This window comes from Aptenodytes patagonicus, chromosome 6 (genome assembly GCF_965638725.1).
Source record: "Aptenodytes patagonicus chromosome 6, bAptPat1.pri.cur, whole genome shotgun sequence".
NCBI classification, from domain to species: Eukaryota; Metazoa; Chordata; class Aves; order Sphenisciformes; family Spheniscidae; genus Aptenodytes; species Aptenodytes patagonicus.
Window position 1 is genome coordinate 58,338,853 of NC_134954.1, and position 20,507 is coordinate 58,359,359.

A 20,507-nucleotide genomic window follows, 5' to 3' on the forward strand; every position below is an offset into this window, starting at 1 on the left:
GGGGTGCCCAGAGGGTGCCCAGGGGTGCGGGCTTCTCACAAAGGCAGTAGGGGTGCTCAGGGGAGTAGGGGTGCCCTGGGGTTACGGGGGTGCTGGGGGGGTCCCCCCAAGTCTGCGGGGCTGGCGCGGGGGCACGGCTCCACCTGGTGGCGCGGCTCGGCTCGGCACAGCACGGCACAGCCAGGGTGGGAGGGACACAGGGCTCTGCTCTGAGGGGTCCCCGCAGCACCCCCTAACAGGGGCAAGCCAGCCCCGCAGTGCTCCTGTGTCCCCCAAAATCCCGGCGCCAACCCCCACTCTATCAACGGGGAAACTGAGGCACGGAGCCCTGCCCTGCCTTCGCCCACCAGCCTGCCCGCCAAACCCCCCCACGGCCCCGGGGGGCCTCTGCTTTCCTGGGGGGGCTGCAGCACCCGGGGGGGCCTCGAAGGGGAACCTCCCATCCGCTGGGAGCCAGGGGAGATGGTGGGGACCACCGGCTGGAGACCCCCGGGGTGCATCACTGCAGGGGGCTGATGCACCCCTGGGTGCGCCCCAGTGTCACCCGCTGCCGGCAGGAGGGTGGTGGGGGGGCTGCAGGCTCCCCCCGGCCCCAGGGAACGTGTCCGGGGGGGCCGGGGAAGGGTCCCTTCTGGCTGCCACTTCCCCTTCATGCTAGGAGAAGGTTTTGCAACCTCGCTTCCTCCCCAGGCAGCATAAAGCGGGCGGCGGAGGGAAGGGGTGCCGGGAGGTGACACGGCGGCGGGCGCAGGTGAGGGACCCTCCGGTTGGCCTGGCTGGACTCCCGGGCCTGGCGCTGCCCCACGTCCCACCCAGCTCCACGCCGGAGCCCTTTGGGGGTGACACCTGGATTTGCCCCGTGCCCGGGTGCTCCCCGCTGAGAACCGGCTTGGGACAGGGAGAAGACCCCAGAGTAGACGGGCCAGCGAGGACAGCGAGTGGTGAGTCCCCGGGGTGCTCCACCGGAGAGCAGGGCTTTCCTCAGGCTTCTCTGGCCCCCCAACACCCTGGCTGAGCCCCCTCACATGTGAGGCGGGCTGGGCTGGGGGCCAGAGTGGGCTGCTCCGGCTGCCCGAGAGGCTGCCTGGTGCAGGGGGAGCGGGAGGCGGCAGGTGGGGGCACCCAGAAGCTGTGCTCGGGGCTCATCTGGGGTGCAAACCCTCCGCAGTCTCCAGGGACATCGGCCATGGGTGCCCTGGGGGGAAAGTGCCCGCTCCCGTTTCCTCGCACAGCAATGAGCCGGGAGGGCGCTTCCCCATGGCGTGTCCTTTCTTTCTCCCCAAGGGGACCCCCAGGGCGACCTCAGTGTCCCCCAGCCCTCCCAGAGTCAGGAGGGGAAATGGGGTGCTGCTTGTTCCCCCAGCTGGGCCAGGCACGGGGTACCCGCGGGTGGGGGATACCCGGCCCTGGAGGAACCACCGGGATTTTGGAGTAGGGAGGCAGAAAGAAGCAGCCAAAAATAGACTGAGGGGAAGCGCTGGTGTCCGGCTCTGCCCTGTGTGTCATGCACCATATAGTACCAAAAGAAGGGGGGGGAAACGACCACTGCTCAGACTCCACAGTCAGGCGGGTACTATATGGTGACAGTTTATTACGAGAGCCAGAATCCTTAAGCAAGCGTACCGGTTCACGAAATAGTAACACATAACACGACACAACTACATACACAGGGAGGGTAATACGACCTGTCGATAAGGATCAGGCCGGTGGTCACAGACGGTTCGGGGATCTCGGTCCAGCTGAGAGGGAGCTCCGAGGAGCCTCCTCCAGTCCGCATCCTTTTGTGCTTTTGTTGCCGCATGGTCTCGGTAGATAAGCCCTCGGTTGGGTCTTACCTTTTACTCAAATGCGCCGTCTCCTCCCCTTCCCTCTTATTTTAACAGTGAGGAGCCGTAACTGCTAAATCACTAAACTAAGTGCTCAGTATCACAAGTTGGTGTTACTTTATGCAGGCGAGGTCCTCCTTTCACTTCCCCGCCTTAGGTTTTCTCTCTCAGTGCGTTCAAATGTGTTTCAGAGCCTGAGTCTTTAGGCCCTTGACATAAGTTTAGGCCTCAGGACTGTGAGAGGTGTGGCAGAGGCAGACTTATCAAGGATGACCGTGTCCGAACAGGCGAGAGCTATGGGGCCTTCGCTCCATCCTGTCCCCTGTTTCTGCGCAGTCGTTGCTCCCTTGTGTCCCGCTGCATGGGGGCATGGGCATCACATCGTCCATCCCGTGACTCTGTGACATCCGATCGCAACACATCATAGGCGTGTAGGGAAGGAGGGAGAATCGGAGCATATTCATCCAGTGAAACATTACCAGTATTCACATTATTAGTGAAAGTTTTCACTAAGATTTGCTTTAAGCAACTTAAGCCTATGGCAACAATTATAACTACAATTAATATTATTATTATGTATTGAATTAAGGTGACTAACCAATCACTAATCGACAGTCCTAACCACTTTACTGCTGTGGCTATCCATTGCACGGGTCCAGAGGCATCTGGTTGTATTCGGTGAAACAAGTCCAGGGTGTTGGCAGCGACCTTGTTCAGTTCTTCTCATGCTTGCTCTATGGTTGAGGAGATGTTAGGAATGATCACACAACATTCTTCCTTGGGGAAAGAGTGATTTAGTATACCACAGACTCCATTTTCCCTTAACAAGAGCATATCTAAAGCCAACCTGTTCTGTAGCGCCATTCTGGAAACCTCCTGTACCTGTAAGTTCATAGCCCCAAATGCGGTTCTCGACCAGTTAGATAACAGGTGTACCTGCCAAGTTAGATTTTCAATTGCATATTGGTGAGTTCTAATTAAGGATCCGGGCATAAATATTGACCGTAATCCTAAAGTTACTGCTTGTCTAAATGTATAGTAGTTTGGGATTCTCCATGAATCAATATAACTCAACTCAGCAGTCCCGGGATGGTCAGCAGACCGTTTTTGTCGTCTATGGTGGCTGAAATTGGCTATTTTAGTGGGACACATTGAGGGGATGCCCAGTCCACACTGCAAACCCGCATGTTTTTGAGGTTGGATATGTGAGTACGTATTTCCATCAGAGCAGACCCACATTGTGTCCTTAGGGCTACTAAACCAGGCTGTAGTACAGGACGAGTGGTCGTACCCTGAGCTTTGTCTATGTATGATACCATCGGGAGAGGTAAGAGCGTGCCATTGGGGAAGTTTGCACCATAGGGTTAAGTTTTCCCATTCAGTGACATCACTGATCCCTTGGGGACCTAGAGTAATATTACAAAGGTTCAGTGCTTCTAAGGTATTTGGCATAGGAATAGTATAGTTGTAGCACAAGCAAGCTTGCCTAAAAGCAATTACTAAGGCTGCAGTCTGCCATACATATGGTAAATAATCCTCAAAGTTGGAACAGTTAAGTACTTTTGTACATTCCCACAACGGTGAAGTAGGTGGTTTGTCAAACTTGACTTTGGCATCTAGGGGATCCCAAGGGTGATCTCCACTAGACGCCCGCAAAGATGCCCAGAAATAAGCAGACCAGATACAATTTGCGCTAACATAATTGTAGTGGTATGACCAGCCTGGCCACGGACAACTGGATCCTGGGGTCCGTGGAAACTGGAAACACCGTGATGCATTCATGGGGATCGTATACGGATGCATTAACGGATTTCCCCATTTGTTCAGAGGCCACCAATTTAACACTTCACAGGGGAAAGTCTTGTTTTGGGTAGTATTATAGAGGTACCTTCCCTGGGAATAAACGACTGGTGTCTATGCGTTGGCAAGTAATACTTCCAGATTGGTTGCTAGCCACAAACGTATGCATTACATTATTGGTGATATCTAGGCCATACCGCCGTGCGGCCTGCCCAAAGGTTTCGGAATAGTTCCAAATCTTGATTGTTTCATTGTTGTTTAGCCGGATTGCCTCATAAACAGACTTAATATCTATTTCGAGTGCACCAAAAGGTAGTCCGGCACCCGCACTGCTGGGGAGGTTTATGCATATTCCTCCACCAGTCATGTTTATCATTCGATAAACCCTGTAATCATATCAAATGCTAAATTTTCAATGGGTAATTCACGATTGTTTCTGGTTCGTTTTAGTCGGAGCATGGACGGCTTATTACTTAGAAGGATTATCCATAACGCAAACCAAAGTAACAGCAAAATACATGCAATCCAGCGCATATGCATAATGTAGCAACCCATCATTAAAATTTCGGCTTTAGAATATAGCTACCAACACTAGTAACACTAAAATTACAAACAATAATTGTCCTTGGGGACACTCCAGCTCAAACCAGTCCAGAATTAGGTTCCAGGTGCACTTGTTCATTCCGGTTTTACCTGTAAAAGAAAAGAAGCTTGCTCGGTGGAATGATATAAGCACCGGCTCTCAACAGGTTAGAACGAGGGAAAGATCCACCGGGTGAGGATTCGATGAGTCTTCCCGGAACAATCTTTCGCTTCCCAGGCGAATTTGTTTTTCGGAAAGACAAGAACCATCGGCACCTTCCCCACGTAGGGGACATTTACCAATACTGGTTGACCCGGGTGGCAAGGGACAGGATATTTCCCAGGTGGGGTGGAGAGTTCTGGCATGATGGTATTAGTGGAGGATATAAAAGCTTTCATTTTTGGACTTCCACCTCCACCCACCGGTTGTTAATAGTATAAACAGCGGTAGGTAAGTGGTTAGCCCAATTGGATTTGTCTACTCGAGCGTACCTTTTTAATAATCCGTTTGTTCGCTCTACTATCCCGTTTGCTTGGGGGTAATAGGGGGTACGGAATGTCCAGCGAATTCCTTCCTCCCGAGCCCGATCCTGTACCACCCCGGCAGTAAAGTGAGAACCGTCGTCCCTTTGTATTTCCTCCGGGTGTGGTAATGTGCTGAACCAATCTCGTAAACACTGCACAGTGTTCATTCCTGCGGCCGCTTTTACTGCTTTTGCCATAGTGATTCCAGATATCGCTTCTACTCTACCAAAACGTATCTTTTCCCTGTGGAGGGACGGAGTGGACCTATGTAATCTATTTGCCATGTTTGCCATAGAGTCTTCCTATCTCTGATGTGCAGGGGGGCGCCTTGGCCGGATGATTGGTGGTCAGTCTTAACCTACACTCAGGGCACGCAGTGACTGTCGCCTCTGCCATTCGTTTTGTAGCGGGCCACCCTCTAGAGATTCCCTCCTTATAGAGATCGTTCATCCCTGAGTGGCCTCGCTTAATATGTAACCATTCGAGCAACCTGTTCCATCCTCCTACCTTCGAACCTACTTCAGTTACATTAAGTCTGGCGAGCTCGTCAACCTGCCTGTTAAAGAATGCAGGCTTAGTGTGTGCAAGATTGTCCTTTCATCCAGCCAACGTATAGGGGCCTGTGGCTGCTTATCTCTAAAAGTTGTTTCCAGCTTTCTGCCTGCCAGACTGGCGTCCTATTTACTTGCCACCCATTTGCCACCCAGTGCCTAAGCCACTCGGTTGCTCCTTTGAATACGGCATAGGAGTCGGTGTAAATGTGGGTAGCCTGAGATAAGGCAGCCAAGATTACCGCCCGTAATTCCCCTACTTGAGCACTACCCTCCCCCTCTTCTACGACCGTGTGTCCGGTTTTCACTTCTAAGGCCACCGCCTCGTATTTCCAGACTTTGTTTTCTCGCCGTGCGGAGGCATCAGTGAACCAGACCCCAGTTAGATCTGAGTTTTCCTCAATAGGGGTGGCTTCGTGGATAGGTGAAGGCTTGCTTGGGGGTGTATGATATACCATCCCTGGGTCTACTGGTTTCTGCAATTTGGAAACCTTTGTTGGTCCTTCTTCTACAGGCATAAGCTCCATCACTCCTTCTAGGTAAGCATACCATTTTCGTACTGTTGGCTTTTGTGCTATTCCTCCTGGAGGGGCAGCTCCCTGTTTAATTGTTTCTATTACCTTAAATGGCCCCCGTAGGATAATATTTTGGGAGGTTCGTATTTGTTCCGCTTGTTGCAAGGCTCTTACCACTGATAGGAGTCCTTTCTCCAAGTCGGTATATCGTTTTTCGGTATCATTGAAGGACCGTGAATTAAAACTCAGTGGTCGTTTAGGACCCATTGGTCCCTTTTGCCATAAATTGGAATGGGATCCATGTTCACTAAATCCCCATTCTACATGTATGGGATCGCCGGGGTGGACCGGACCTAATTGTTGGAATAACCGAAGCTCCGCTACCAGAGAGTGTAAGGCTTGGTCACGTACTTCAGTCCATTCCCATTGCACTCCCTTTCTCAGGAGATTATACAGTGGTCGGGCGATAATGGAAAAACCAGGAATATGCTTTCTCCAGTATCCCAAAGTTCCTAGAATTCCCTGTAACTCCTTTTGGGTATTAGGGGTTTTCCCATCCTCTATTTCCTTCAGGGTATCGGGGGGAATGGATACTGCACCACGAATCCACCATACTCCTAGAAATTTCACCTCCTGTGCCGGAGTTTGTATTTTGGAGGGAGGAATCTCTAGCCCCATTTGTTCCAGTTTGTTTATTATTTTAGTCATATCCTGCTCCACTTGGTCTTTGGTATTACCAGCTATCAATATGTCATCAATGTACTGGTAGACAGTGATTCCCGGGGAAAAGCTTATTTGTGCTAGTACTTTAGCGAGGCGTTATGAGCTATGGCGGGGGAGTGTCTGTAGCCCTGAGGAAGTCTATTGAATGTATACTGAATACCCTTCCAAGTGAAAGCAAACTGAGCCTTGTCCTTTTCTTGCAGAGGAACCATAAAGAACATATCCTTTACATCTATAGCTGCCATCCAGCTATAATTTTGGCTCTGGATTTGGGTAACTATTTCTGCAATATTTGGGACCGCTGCTGTCAGTGGTTCTGTATTAGCATTTAATTTACAATAATCAGTGGTCAATCGCCAGCTACCATTTGGCTTTTCGACCGGCCACACTGGTGAATTATACAGGGAATGAGTACGGGTTATAATATCTCGACTTTCCAAATCTTTTATCACCTCATCTATCCCCAACAATGCGGCGGTCGGTAAAGGATATTGTTTTACATTAGTTGTCTTAGAGAGTGGCAAAGCCATAGCTGTTTCCAACAGTGATATGTGACTTTCCCCTTTGTCAGGTTTACTGGCAAAACTCCAGACTGTGCCATCTGGTAAATGCCACTCACATCCTTTTAATAAGTCAAACCCAATAATATTTGCTTTGGCAGCCCCTACTAGGACTCTCGCGAGTCGTGGGCGACTGTCTCCTGGGAGTGTCAGTGTAATCAATGTGGTAGGGCACAATTTCTTAGTTCCCTCGTTGCCAGTCACCCTAATCTGTGGCTTTCCGGGTCTGACTCCCAGGAGCCTTGCAGTGTCAAGAGTAATGACGGACATTTGAGCCCCGGTGTCTATTAAAAATTCAAAGCACAACCGACAGGGTCCCACAGGCAGTATGATAGTTGGAGAAGGAATGGAGAGCCATTGCATGTTAAGCACCCGGGCAGGAGGTTGGCTCAACACCTTCCCCCGGATACCACGTTTTTTGACTTTGGTTCCCCAAAATCTATAAGGTCCTTTTCCTGTGATGGTGGGGCCGACAGAGTGACATCCCTTGAGTTATTTTTAGGAGTGGTATTTTGATTTCCATCCGCAATTTGCACTAGCCGTCGTATATCCGAGGTGGATATCCCATGTAACACCTGCTTGGGGATCCCTAATTTTAAAACTTTTCTCCATAACTCATTTCTTTCTGAGTCAAAACGGGACTCCCTTGTAGGTTTGTCTGAGATCACCCTGTCCCTTTGTAACGTGGGTCCCTGCGATTGTACGAAATGAACCCTACACATAGGTACATTCGAGGAGTCCCTTGGCTCTTGGCTAGCGTTCACCCATCCCATTTGTTGCCTGTAACTTACAACATCTTGAACTAACTGAGTCCAAGTCAGAGGTCCTCCTGGTCTTCTGCGCCCCTGCCTTATTCCATCCTGTATCCCAGCCACATATGTCTTAAGACTGTCCGGGAGACCCCGGATCAAAGGGGTGAGGTGGTCCTGAGCAATGGGAGCCATCATGGGGGATTCTGTGACCAATCCTCGATCATGTATGGCTTGCGCGCAGGCTGCTTTCTGTACTGAGGCAGCAAGATCAGAGAATCCGACTGTCCTTATAACTATCGGATCCCCCCGGTCCTGGGGGTCTATCCCAGAGGCCCAATGAGCTATCCTAGCGGTAAGGGAATGATTTTCTGGTCCGGGCATGGTGGTGAGAAAAACGCCAGGACCCCAATAGCCTCTGGCCTCGACGGGGCTTAATAGAATTCAGTCTCCCCCGTTTAGGGATACTCTCCACAAATATTCCACTTATGATTCATGTGGCTTCCGGGAATATTTTTCCTGCAGGTTAGCCAATTCGGACGGGGACCATGGGATGGTTCGGGTTGTAACTACCCTGGCGTTTCCGCCCCCACCATCCGTTTCCTCGGTTTTTACTAGAGGGCAGAGGGTGGTTTCCCCCGGAGTATCCGGAGAGAATCCTGCAGGGCTCTCCCTTTCTTCTTCCTCGCTAGAATCCCAAATGTCACCATCCCACGTCTCGGGATCGCAACAGTACACTAGCTTCTGAATTTTTGTTTTATTACTAGTTATTGGAATTTGTGCCAATAGGAGATTGAGTTTTTCTCAGAGCCGCGATTCGCAAGCCTCCGCTTCCGCTAGTGCCAGCTTACAATCATCTCTTTCTTTTTTCACACTCATTAGTTCTTGCCGTAGTGTATGGTTAGCTGTCTCCAACCTTATGGCATACCTCCTTTGTTCATTTGCTTCGGCCTGATAGTCCGAGCACCACTTTCTTTCCTGATTAAGCTCATCAGTTAGCAAGGAGATTTTGGGTTTATTCAACTCGGCATTAACCATTCGGTACGGGCTAGAGTCCTCTTTCTGCTCTTTTTGGGCACAAAGTAGACAGGCACCCAAAACTGCACAAATGACCCCTTTTCCTTTTCCCTTCTTGTACTTCTGTTCCTTGTGTAATTGCTCAATTCTCTGGACTACTTTCTGTTCGTCCTTCCAATTTGGCTTGGCCCAGTCTAAGCCCTGCTCCGAGGGTTTACACTTGAACCTTTGCAATAGGTTGCTTAAGGATGTGGTAATTTTAACAGTTTGGCAAGACTCAAACCCCCTTGCTTTCCAGTGGATCCTCAGATAACAGAGGGGCTGGGGGCAGCTGGGCTTGAGCCTTGAATCGCAGTTCCGATTCGTCCGTAGTACATTCACTGGACCCACCAGTGTACTGGATGACGAATCCTGCCAACTACGCCAATTTTTACTATCATGCACCGTATAGTACCAAAAGAAGGGGGGGGAAAACGACCACTGCTCAGACTCCACAGTCAGGCGGGTACTATATGGTGACAGTTTATTACGAGAGCCAGAATCCTTAAGCAAGCGTACCGGTTCACGAAATAGTAACACATAACACGACACAACTACATACACAGGGAGGGTAATACGACCTGTCGATAAGGATCAGGCCGGTGGTCACAGACGGTTCGGGGATCTCGGTCCAGCTGAGAGGGAGCTCCGAGGAGCCTCCTCCAGTCCGCATCCTTTTGTGCTTTTGTTGCCGCATGGTCTCGGTAGATAAGCCCTCGGTTGGGTCTTACCTTTTACTCAAATGCGCCGTCTCCTCCCCTTCCCTCTTATTTTAACAGTGAGGAGCCGTAACTGCTAAATCACTAAACTAAGTGCTCAGTATCACAAGTTGGTGTTACTTTATGCAGGCGAGGTCCTCCTTTCACTTCCCCGCCTTAGGTTTTCTCTCTCAGTGCGTTCAAATGTGTTTCAGAGCCTGAGTCTTTAGGCCCTTGACATAAGTTTAGGCCTCAGGACTGTGAGAGGTGTGGCAGAGGCAGACTTATCAAGGATGACCGTGTCCGAACAGGCGAGAGCTATGGGGCCTTCGCTCCATCCTGTCCCCTGTTTCTGCACAGTCGTTGCTCCCTTGTGTCCAGCTGCATGGGGGCATGGGCATCACACTGTGCCAGTGGCGGCCCCACTAGGGGGGACCTTCCCCCATCGGCACCAGCAGTGTCCCCGGCTGCGGTCCTCTGGGATGCTGGGGCATCACCATCCCAGCATCACCATCCTGGGATCACCGCAGGAGCGGGGCTGGCAGAACCAGCAAGAGATTTTTCTGGGCAGGGGCACCGGCCCAGCTGCAGCGGGGAATCCCCTCTGGGCAGAAGGGGAAAGTTGCTCCCAGGGAGGGTTTGGGTTCCAATGGGGCCAGATCGGGACCGGGGACCCCCCAGCACTGCCGGGTCTCAGTGGCCCCAAGCAGCCCTTGGCATTGCCAAGACCTGGGCGGGCTCGGGGGCTTGGAAATAGGGCAGAGGGGTAAAACTGGAGTGAAACGAGGGTCCGGATCCATACTGGGAGAAGGCTGGAACCCAATGGTCTTTGGGGAGGCAGGGACAGAACAGGGTGTCCTACACGTCAGGAAACAGGAAATGTGACTGTCACCTGTGATTTCCCCATTGCGGCTGGGCACGGGGGACACGGGGACGCCTGGCAGGACCCAGCTGAGCAACAGGAAAACCAGAGACGTGAAATATTTCCAAAGCCGCCTGCAAAGGGTGATGTGTTTCCGTCTGGGGGTGTGTGAAACCACTCACGCAGGGCCAGGGCCAGGGTGGGAAGAAGGGCTGGGGTAAAGTGGAGCAGACCGAGGGGTGCTGGGGGTGTTGTTCAGTGTCCACCTGCAGCACCGCCCATTACCTGGCACAGCGTGGATACAGTGGAGTGATGGAGGGGGGCTGCCCACTGGCCGGGGCAATGGAGACGCCAGGGGACCTAGAGACGCTGTCACCCCTGGCCCACACCACCCTCCCACCCCACACTCATGCTGCTTTGTGCTCCACAGGCAAAATGGAGTCCTTATCCTTCAATGGGGATTTCTCCAACTTCTTCTCCCTCTACAATTACACCTATGACTACAGCACAGCCATGCCTGACACTGCTATCTCCTCCGCCCCGTGCCGGCCCGACAGCTCTGTCCTCAACAAGTACCTAGTGGTGGTGATCTACTGCCTCGTCTTCATCCTCAGTGTAGTGGGGAATGGGCTGGTGGTGCTGGTGGTGACCTCCAGCCACACCAACCGCTCCGTCACCGACATCTACCTGCTCAACCTGGCCGTGGCGGACCTGCTCTTCGCCTTCAGCCTGCCGCTCTGGGCCGCCTACCGAGCCCACGAGTGGGTCTTCGGCACTGTGATGTGCAAAGCCATCTCCGTGCTGCAGGAAGCCAACTTCTACAGCGGCATCCTGCTGCTGGCCTGCATCAGTGTGGACCGCTACCTGGCCATCGTCTACGCCACCCGGGCTGCCACCGAGAAGAGGCACTGGGTGAAGTTTGTCTGCTTGGGCATCTGGATCTTCTCCGTGCTGCTCTCCCTGCCTGTGCTGCTCTTCCGTGAGGCTTTCCCCTCACCCAGCAACGGCACCGTGTGCTACGAGCGCATTGGCGGTGAGGACACGGCCAAGTGGCGGGTTGTGCTGCGGATCCTGCCGCAGACCTTCGGCTTTGCCCTGCCCCTCCTGGTGATGCTCTTCTGCTACGGCGTCACCATTCACACCCTCCTGCAGACCAAGAACGCCCAGAAGCAGCGGGCCATGAAGGTCATCCTTGCTGTGGTGCTGGTCTTCCTCATCTGCTGGCTGCCCTACAACATCACGTTGGTGAGCGACACCCTCATGAGGACGCGGGCCATCACCGAGACCTGCGAGAGGAGGAACCGCATTGACACGGCCCTCTCCGTCACGCAGGTCCTGGGCTTTGCCCACAGCTGCATCAACCCCATCATCTATGCCTTCATCGGGCAGAAGTTTCGGAACAGCTTCCTCAAGATCCTGGCGCAGCGCGGGCTCATCAGCAAGGACGCTGTGGCCCGCTACGGCCGCACCTCTTATGTCTCCACCTCCGGAAACACCTCTACCACCCTCTGAGCCTTGCTGGGACCCGACCCTTGCAGCTACCAGCAGGTCCCGGCACCCCATGCACCTCAGCATCCTTGCCCAGCCCCCTGGGATGCAGGCAGTGATGCCACAGGGATGGGCAGGGCCACCACTGGATGCTGGACCCTGGCTGGAAGGGCGCTTGGGCGGCGAGGGGGTAGGACCCCATTGCCAGGGGAGTGATGCCAAGCTCCGCCCACCCTCCCTGCTCTGTGGGGCAGAGCCTGTGACTTTGGGGACCCTGCAACCCCGCTGTGGGGACAGTGTTTGTGGCTGACGGCCGTCCAAAAATAAAGCAGTTGGCAGGTTGGTCACGCAGGTCTGGCTCCTCTTTGCCACGGGGAGGGAGATGGTGGGATGGGGCCAGGGCACATCTCTGGGGACGGTGGGTCCTGGGCTCCCCACCTCAGTGCCAAAGCGGCGGCGCCAGCTGAGCCCGGCGAGGTGTGGGTAAGCCTGCTTCCAGGCCAGGGAAGGGCTGTTGCCCAAGAAGCTGTTGCAGAGGGTTCAGCATCCTGTGTGTCCCCAGAGGGGACCCAAACCCAGGTCTCGCTCCCTGCAGCTGCCCCGCCCCGGCGCTGCGGTGCCAGGACATTGTTGTGCAAAGGGCTGGGAACCTGTCCCTTACACAACCAGGATGTTTCCGCCCCGGCTTGGGCAACTGGGGCTGGCACCAGAGCGGGGCAGAGGGGCTGAAGAGAGGGCTGTGACCCTGCTGGGGTCCCTCCTGCCACCCTGTGTGCCGGGTATAGGGGTGCCTGCCCCAATGCGCCCAAGCATCTTTCCATGGGGGTCCCGTACTGCTTTTCCACCCCCCTGCTCCAGGCTCCTGGAGGTCCTTAACCATGGGGGCATCAGTGGGTGGCAGCCATGGGCTGACTCATGGGTGGGCACAGGGGTGCCCCGGCACCCAGGTGGGGAGCCCTGGGGACTTGGGGCTGGGCAGGGTCAGCGGGGATGCTGGGCAGGGACAGCCCATCACCTTTGCGTCTGGGAAACCTCTTGCCCAAGCAGTTCCTTGCAGCCTGGCAGGAAGCCGGGGCTGTTGGCCAAGAGCCGTCTCCCCTGCCCGCTGCTGCCTCCCCACTGCAGCCGGGGCAGACGGTGGCTCAGCCTGGCTGCAGCCGGGACACCCCTTATGGGGACGGTTCCCCCCAGGAGGGCTCGGACACCCCCACACCAGCATCCCCCCACCCTGCACCCAGCCTAGGGGTCAATCCGGCGACAATTGATAGATGACATGGGAGCCATAGGGGTAGCAGGAGCAGGTTGTTTTCCTCTCCATGGACCAGCCACAAGAAAGACACGTCTCAAACCCGAAATGTCGGGCAGCAGGACCTGCCTGCAGGCCCCGGATGCCTGGGTGGCCGGTAAGTCCAAGAGGAGGCAGCCAGGGCAGGGGGTGTCCCAGGCACAACGCGAGGGCTACAGTCCCTGCTCACGTAGCCTGTGGGTGCCTTTGCTGGTAGCAAAGCAGGCAGCAGCGGCCCTGCTTGCCCGTGTCCACGGAGCACGCGTGGCACACCTTGCCCTGGCACAGCCTGCCGAGAGAGGGGGCAGTGAGAGCCGTGCCGTCCCGGTGCCACCCCCAGTGCTCCCCGTAGCCCACCTGCAGTTGTACCGCCGGGAGAGGAGGCGGAAGTCCTTGCGGCAGCGAGCGCACAGCCCTGCATCGTGGGATGCTGGGCTGGGCATCGGGGTGTCAATGCCCTCCGTCTTCTGCCACAAGGCATCCTTCTCCCTGTGGGAAGGGACAGGTCAGCCCCAGCGGGAGCGTGCTGAGCGGTGGGGGTCCGGTAGCATGCCCTGGCGCCCCAGACCCATGGTGGGCACCTAAGTCTCCCCCTGGGTCTCCCGAGGTGGTGAGCAGGATTCGCCCGGGCTCTGGTGCCCTCCTCTGGGCAAAAGGGTTTGGGCCCCCCCGCCCGTGCGTGGCCCCACACCGGTGGGGTCCCTGGGGATCTCACCGCAGCAGCTCCAGCAGCCGCCCCTTCATGTCACGGATGAGCTCCTGCTGCCGTGCCTGCTCAGCGCCACGCATGGCCTCCCGCTCCAGGGCCTCCCGCTGCGCCCGCTGCAGCGCCGATGCCCAGCGCTCCCCGTCCTGCCGGGCCCTGGCACGGGGCAGTGGGGAGATGTCCCCAGCTGGCCGTCTCTCCCTCCCTCCCTCCCTCTATCCGCTGCCCATCCATCCCCAAGCTGGCTCCCCATCCTCACAGCCACCTTGCCATCTGCCGGGCCAGCCACCCATCTGTTTCCCAGCCGTTCATCTGTCCTTCTCCCCACCCATCCATTCATCTACTCACCCCAAATTCATCCCTCCGTTCCTCCATCCACTTGTCCCAAATTCATCCCTCCATCCCTCTGTGTGCCTGCCCACCAACTTATTCACCCCAAATTCATCCCTCCATCCACCCCTCCACCCATCTACTCACCCCAAATTATTCTTCCACCCCTCTGCCCACCCACCCCTCCACCTACATATTGGTCCCCAAATTGATGACTCCCTCCATCCCTCCATCCCCAAATCCTTCCCTCTCTCCCCCTGCCCAGGTGCTGCTCCCCTGGGTCCAAGTGGGGCATCGTGGGGGGGCTCAGGGGAAACCCTGTGGCAGATGGAGACGGGGGGGGACCCACTGTGGGGTGGGGGGTGGTGGGAATGGGGGTCCCAGCCCGACCTGCTGAGCTGCTCCTGCAGCCGCACCACCTCCTGCCGCTGGGCCTGGAGCTGCTGCCGGCTCTGCCGGGCCTCCTCCCATGCTGTGGCGACCAGGGTGGCCAGGTGCTGCGGGAGAGCGGGGGCTCAGCCCTGGCCCCCTGACCCCCTGCCTCACTGTGGGGTCCCCTTGGGCTTGCCCGTACCATGGCCATGCCAGCAGCCGTGCCAGGCTCCCCCTCCACCTGGGGGTCCAGCAGGGGCTCCTGGGTGCCATGGGTGAGCTCCAGCGCCTGCCGCAGCACCTCCTCCACGGCGGCCACCTCATCCTGGGCACCAGCATCCTCCAGCACGTCCGTCTGTCCCGCTGCTGCCAGCGCCGCCTGGCAGTCCCGCAGGCGCGAGGCCAGCGCCGCCGCCTCTGCCAGTGCCCCGGCCAGCTGGGCACCCCGCTCCTCCGCCGCCTTCCGCCAGCCCTGTGCCTCCTCCTGTGCCCGTGCCAGCATCCCCGGGCCCCCTGCTGCCACCGCCGCCGCCAGCGCCCGCCCCAGGAAGGCGTTGGTCTCCCGCAGCGCTTCGGCCTCATGTGCCTGCAGCTGGGCCCGCCGGGCACTGCCCTCCTCCTGCCGCCGGTGCCGCCGCTCCTCCCGCGCCAGCCGGGCCGCCAGCGCCCGCGACGCTGCTTCCTGCTGCCCCAGCTCGGCCCGGAGCTGGGACACCAGCGCCCGCAGGGACACCTCCGTCCTGCCCGGCTGCCCGGGCACCACTGGCGGGCAGCCCGGCATGCACCCCGTGCCGGGCAGTGGGGACATGCCGGGCTCCCCGTCACCATTGGGCTGGAGTGCTTTGCCAGCGCTGTGTGTGTCCTCCAGCTCCCCCACATCCACGTCCTCCACTTCCTTCTCATCCTCCTCCAACTCCTCTTCATCCTCCTCTTCCACGTCCTCCTCCACCTCCACATCCTCCTCCACATCCACCTCCACGCCCTCCACCTCCTCCTCATCCTCCTCATCCTCCTCCACCTTCTCTTCATCCTCCTCTTCCATGTCCTTCTTCACCTCCACGTCCTCTACATCCCCCTCCACATCCTCCACCGCTACACCCCCCGCCCGCAGGGCAGCCAAGGCAGGTGGGCACGGGTGGGCTGGCACCCCACGGAGTGCTGTGGTGGGATGGGCGATGCCATCGGGCCATCCATGTGCCCCGGTACCGATATCGTCTGTCTGCGGGGCTGTCTTTGCTGGGCTGCTCCCGGCCGCCAGGCTGGGCCGTACCAGTGTCCTAGAGGGGACACAGGGCTCAGGGCCACCAGATCACCCCCAGGGTGAGCAGGGCACTGCCACCCTCCCCCAGGGCTCCCTGGGCACAGCCAGCCTTTGGGGATGGAGAGGGCAGTGGGGCTGGTGACACCGGGTGGCACCTGGTGACAGGGGACCAGGGATGCTGGTGCCACCAGCCTGGGCACCCACAGAGCAGGTGGCACCCAGAGACCCCCGTGGCAGTGGCAGCGGCAGCGGGGAATTGGGGGGTGAGTGTGTGCTTGTGGCAGTGCATGTACATGAGTGTGTGAACAGCAGAGCAGGCATAAGTATGCCGGAGCGGCTGCGTCCATGAGTGCCCCCCTGCAAGTGTGCCTGGGGGCACGGGTGTGCACGCACACGTGTGTGCCCCTGTGTCTCAGATGTCACAGTGTCACAGTGTCGCAGCAGACCTGTGTCTGGGCACATGCTTGGCAGAGGATGGCAGTGTGTGTGCATGCATGCATGCGTGGCATGTTTGCGGGCACGGGCATGGTGTGCATGCCGGTGCGGGTGTCTGTGCCAGCCTGGGGCCACGTATGGAGGGCTGGCACAGCTGGGGTGCCATGTGGAGTCCAGGGTGGCAGAGGGAAGCCCGTGTGCTGCTCTGCGATGCTGAGCCCCCAGTGCCCCCGGTGCCCCCAATGCCCCTGGCATCCCCAGTGTCCCCAATGCCCCTGGTGCCCCCTGCGTCCCCAGGCTCACTCGGAGAACATGGGCCAGGCAGCGTCGAGGTCAGCCCTGCGCAGGGCCAGGTGGAAGGTGACGCCGTCCAGCTCGTAGAGGCTGCCCAGGATCTCCGCCCGGCGCTGGGGGCTCAGGAAGGGGCTGCGGGCGTAGTACCACTCGCTGCAACCACAAAACAGGCTCACACACCCTTCTGCACCCGGGGCGGGCACTGGCGCCTGCAGCACCCTTGCTGACCGGGTGCTTCAGGGTGCTGCCTGCCCTGGCCGTGCCCCTGCCACCGTAAGCATCCACTCCCCATGCCCCCCGCTCTCACCGGAGGCTTTCGGGGTCGAGGAGGCAGAGCTGCAGGGACTCTGCCAGCTGCCGGTGCACCAGGCAGTACCGCAGGAAGGCTCGGCCCCTACCCACGGGGGTCTTCAGCTGGGGGGAGAAGGTGTTATCCAGCCCTGCCATGCCAGTCTTCCCCCCCCACGCCTCCTTCCCAGCCCATGCAGGGGGGAAGGGGGTCCCCAGGGCCAGGGCTGGGGGGCAGCAGGGACCCCAGAGGGGAGAAAATCCTTTGTAACGCCAGTAGGCGAATCCTCAGTGCCCGGGTGTGTGCCCCTGCACAAGTGCATGTGCACCTGCAAACAAGCACAAGTGTGTGCCTATGTGCATGCATGAGCCCTCGGGCACCCCGCCAGCCTGTGCCCACCTTGTCCAGGGAGGTGACGAAGCGAACGCCCTCGTGCTCCTGCCGGCGGCGCGCCAGGCCTTGGCACAAGAAGTCCCAATAGTCCTTGCGCTGCCCAAAGAAGCTCCTCTTCTCCTTGAGGTCGAACTGGCAGAGACACAAACTTGGGCTTGCTCGTTTGGGGGTGTCCCCTGTCCCCCCAGCCTGTCCCCTGTGCGGCTGGGATCCAGCCAGCTCCCCCAGTAGGGTGGATCCTGGTGTCCCCCGGCTGTCCCCTCTTCGCTGGCTCTGCACCTCAGTTTCCCTTTTGCAGCACATACAATTACACATGTGGATGTGGGTGAGCCTGGTCCGGGTGCTCACGTGGCTGGGGATGCCCAAGGCTGGACAATGCTGGCTGGGGTCATCCCACCCACCAAAAAGGCCAGCGTGGGGTCCCTTCTGCTCTCAGCTGTGCCCCAGGGGAAACTGAGGCAGGGAGCAGCGGGGACGAAGGAGCGGCGGTACCTGGAGGAGGAACTCCAATTGGGCACAGAGGCTGTGCAGCTCCCGGCTCCCATCCGTCACCGGTAGGTTCTGCTCCCGGTAGCTGCGGTTCAGCTCGGCCACGGTCTCTGTGGGATGGCAGGGCTGAGCTGGCACGGCCCTGCCCAGGCAGCGGGCATCCTGCCCCATCCCACCCCCCCTCCTCGCTGCCTCCCGGCTCGGGGATTTCTGCCGGCGGGTGAAAGAGGAACCTACTCTGGGATGAAAAAGGGGAGCAGGGGGAGCGAGGGGCACAGGTACCCGCTGGGCACTGCTGGTCCCCTGGGGCTGGCAGCAAGGACGGTAGCAGGCAGCAGTGGCAGCGTTGGCACTGGGATGCTCTGGAGCACTCCCGGCAGTGACACCCCCCCCACTGCCCACGGGCTGGGTACAAGCAGGGACCCGGCATGTCCAGGGCGAGATGTGCCATGCAGGGGACACGCTGGCAGGGGAGAGGCTGGCACACTTACTCTGCAGGTCCTTGATGACACGGTTGAGCTCCCCGTCCCCCGCCATAGCTGTCCCCTGGGGGTCTGCAAAGGCAGGGGCAGCGATGAGAGGTGCCAAGCTGGCACTCACCTGGCACCCCCAAACTCTTTGCCCCAAGAAGAGGGTCTGCCCCCCCAGCTCCCCCCTGGAGCTGCCTGCTGTTAAGGTAAGAGGGGGTAGGCTCAGGCACCCCTTTTCCACGCCCATGTCCCCCCACTACATGGGATATGGGGTAGGCAAAGGTGCCCCATCCCGTATCCCCTTAGTTGTCCATGTGCGCTGTCCCAAAATGCCCCGGGGCTCTGCCCCTATGCCGTGGCTAGCCTCTGCCCCCATTCCTTGGGGGGCCTCTGGGGCTGAGCCCCCCCACCCCAGTGTGTCCCTGTCCTCGTCCCTGTCCCTGTCCCCCAGGCTTCAGGATGTGGGTTTGGCATGGGGGAAGCACTGCCTTTGCTTCTGCTCTCGCTTCCCTTGCTTACACCATGAACAGCACAGGGGGCTCCCAGGGGGGCGGGGAAGGGGGGCACACAGCCTCTGACATTCAGCCCCCCAAACCGAGCTCCACCCTGGGCAGAGTCCCCTGGCACAGCATGCTGCCTGTGGGGATGGCGTGGGGCTTGGGGGTGTTGTGGGCATGGGGCGGGGGGGGCAAGGGGCACAGTGCAGCGGGGATGTTTTGGGGGGTGGTGGGTGGCACCCTGGGGACAGGGCGAGGGACAGTGTCCATGGAGGTGGCAGGTCCTGGACTTGTCACCGTGGGTGGTGGCTGGGCACAGGGCTGGGGGAGCCCATGTGTGTGCATGGGGGTGTGCACGGCAGGGTGCGTGTGAGCTCACAGGAGCGTGTGTGCACAAGTGTGCCTAAGCATGCCCAAGCGTGCGCGAGTGCCCCGTGCTCCCTGCTGCAGCAGGGTGGCACAGCAGGCAGGGCAGGACATGGGACTCCGGACGCCTGGGTTCCTGTCCCAGTGCCCTTGGGTGACCTTGGACGAGCCGTCTTCTTGCCTGCCCACCCTGCCCGTGCCTCAGTTTCCCCGGGGAAGAGGAGTCCCTTACCTGTGGCCGGGGAGCTGTGGGGTGCCCCGAGGTGCTCGCTGGGTGCCGGGGGGACGCTGGCGTGTCCCTGCGCCCACGCTGCCGCCCGTCTGCTTCTCCTTTTGTACCTTGGCCAGAAGGAAGTGTGGGAGGTCGGGGGGGCCACAGGAGCCACCCCCCGCCCTCCCCGCACCACATCAGGCACTGCGGCTTGGCCCCCTGGCACCCAGATCCTCGGTTTGGGGGATGCCAGTTTTGGGAAGGGGGTTAGCAAGGCTGGTCCCCCTGTGCAGCCCCTGCAGAGGGGGGGAAGGACAGTGCCAGGCCTGGGGGGGGCCCTGATGCCCTCCCATGGTAATGGGGCTTGGGAATGCTTTGAGGGACCCCCCTGCAGTTTTTGGGGAGGGGGTCCGGGACCCATACCCAGCTAGCAGCAGCCGCAGCCCCTGGCACAGAGCCCCCCCTTCCATGCACAACAGCCCCCAGGGGCAACAGCCCCTGGGCACAGAGACACCCCCCCAGGAGCCATAGCCCACCACAGAAAGGCCCACAGGCCTCCCCGGACATCTGCCCCCCAACATGGGGGCTGTGCCCAGAGCCGGGGTGCAAACTCTTCTCGGGGTACCCTGGGCAAGGCCTCCCCCTTTGCCATCTGTGCCTGGGGGGCCCCCAGCCTGGCAGTGCCCCTTGGCCACTGTGCCCGTCCCCCTTTGCCGTGCCAGCCCTGCCCTGCAGGCTCCTTCTGGGGTGGGGGCTAAATCCCCTGGGGGGGGGCCGGGGGCGATGCCAGCTCACCCCCCCAGTGCCGGCCATGGGGACCCGCTGCCATCCCGCTCCCCACCACCATCCAGCTTGGCGGATGCCCCTGATGGTGCCCAGCTGCCCCCACATCCTGCCCCCTCCCGTGCCCCCCCCTCGCAGCACCCGCTGCCCCTACCTGTGCCACCTGGGGGGGGCCCGGGGAGCACCCGCTGCCCCCAGGCCAGGCCTCGGCTCGGCTCCAAAACGAAAGTAGGAAGTGATGTCGAGTGGGAGCCTGGGCCTCCCCACGCCCTCCTGGCTCCCGGTGGGGGGCATTGGGCCGTGGGGTGCCCCTGAGCAGCTGAGGGGCATGGGGGAGCTGGTGCAGTGCTCAGGGTGACCCCCAGCCTCCCCAGCACCCCCTTGCCCCATT

General features: G+C 58.8%; 2 protein-coding genes across 2 annotated transcripts; one reads left to right on the top strand and one right to left on the bottom strand.

The window, feature by feature from the left end:
• The first annotated feature begins 772 nt into the window (after positions 1 to 772).
• On the top strand, positions 773 to 12,018 carry LOC143161682 (C-X-C chemokine receptor type 2-like). Its single transcript, XM_076340796.1, has 2 exons — positions 773 to 941; positions 10,878 to 12,018. Exon 2 carries the CDS (start codon positions 10,883 to 10,885, stop codon positions 11,957 to 11,959), a length of 1,077 nt encoding a protein of 358 aa, XP_076196911.1. The 5' UTR covers positions 773 to 941; positions 10,878 to 10,882; the 3' UTR covers positions 11,960 to 12,018.
• Positions 12,019 to 13,231: 1,213 nt separating this feature from the next.
• Positions 13,232 to 19,400, bottom strand: RUFY4 (RUN and FYVE domain containing 4). Its single transcript, XM_076340798.1, has 11 exons — positions 19,355 to 19,400; positions 18,281 to 18,343; positions 17,793 to 17,899; positions 17,307 to 17,432; positions 16,926 to 17,032; positions 16,628 to 16,771; positions 14,831 to 15,905; positions 14,647 to 14,753; positions 13,936 to 14,082; positions 13,578 to 13,709; positions 13,232 to 13,509 (listed from the first exon to the last, which is right to left on the bottom strand). The coding sequence occupies exons 2-11, from the start codon at positions 18,324 to 18,326 to the stop codon at positions 13,407 to 13,409; spliced, it is 2,094 nt and encodes a 697-aa protein (XP_076196913.1). The 5' UTR covers positions 18,327 to 18,343; positions 19,355 to 19,400; the 3' UTR covers positions 13,232 to 13,406.
• Between the last annotated feature and the right edge of the window lie 1,107 nt (positions 19,401 to 20,507).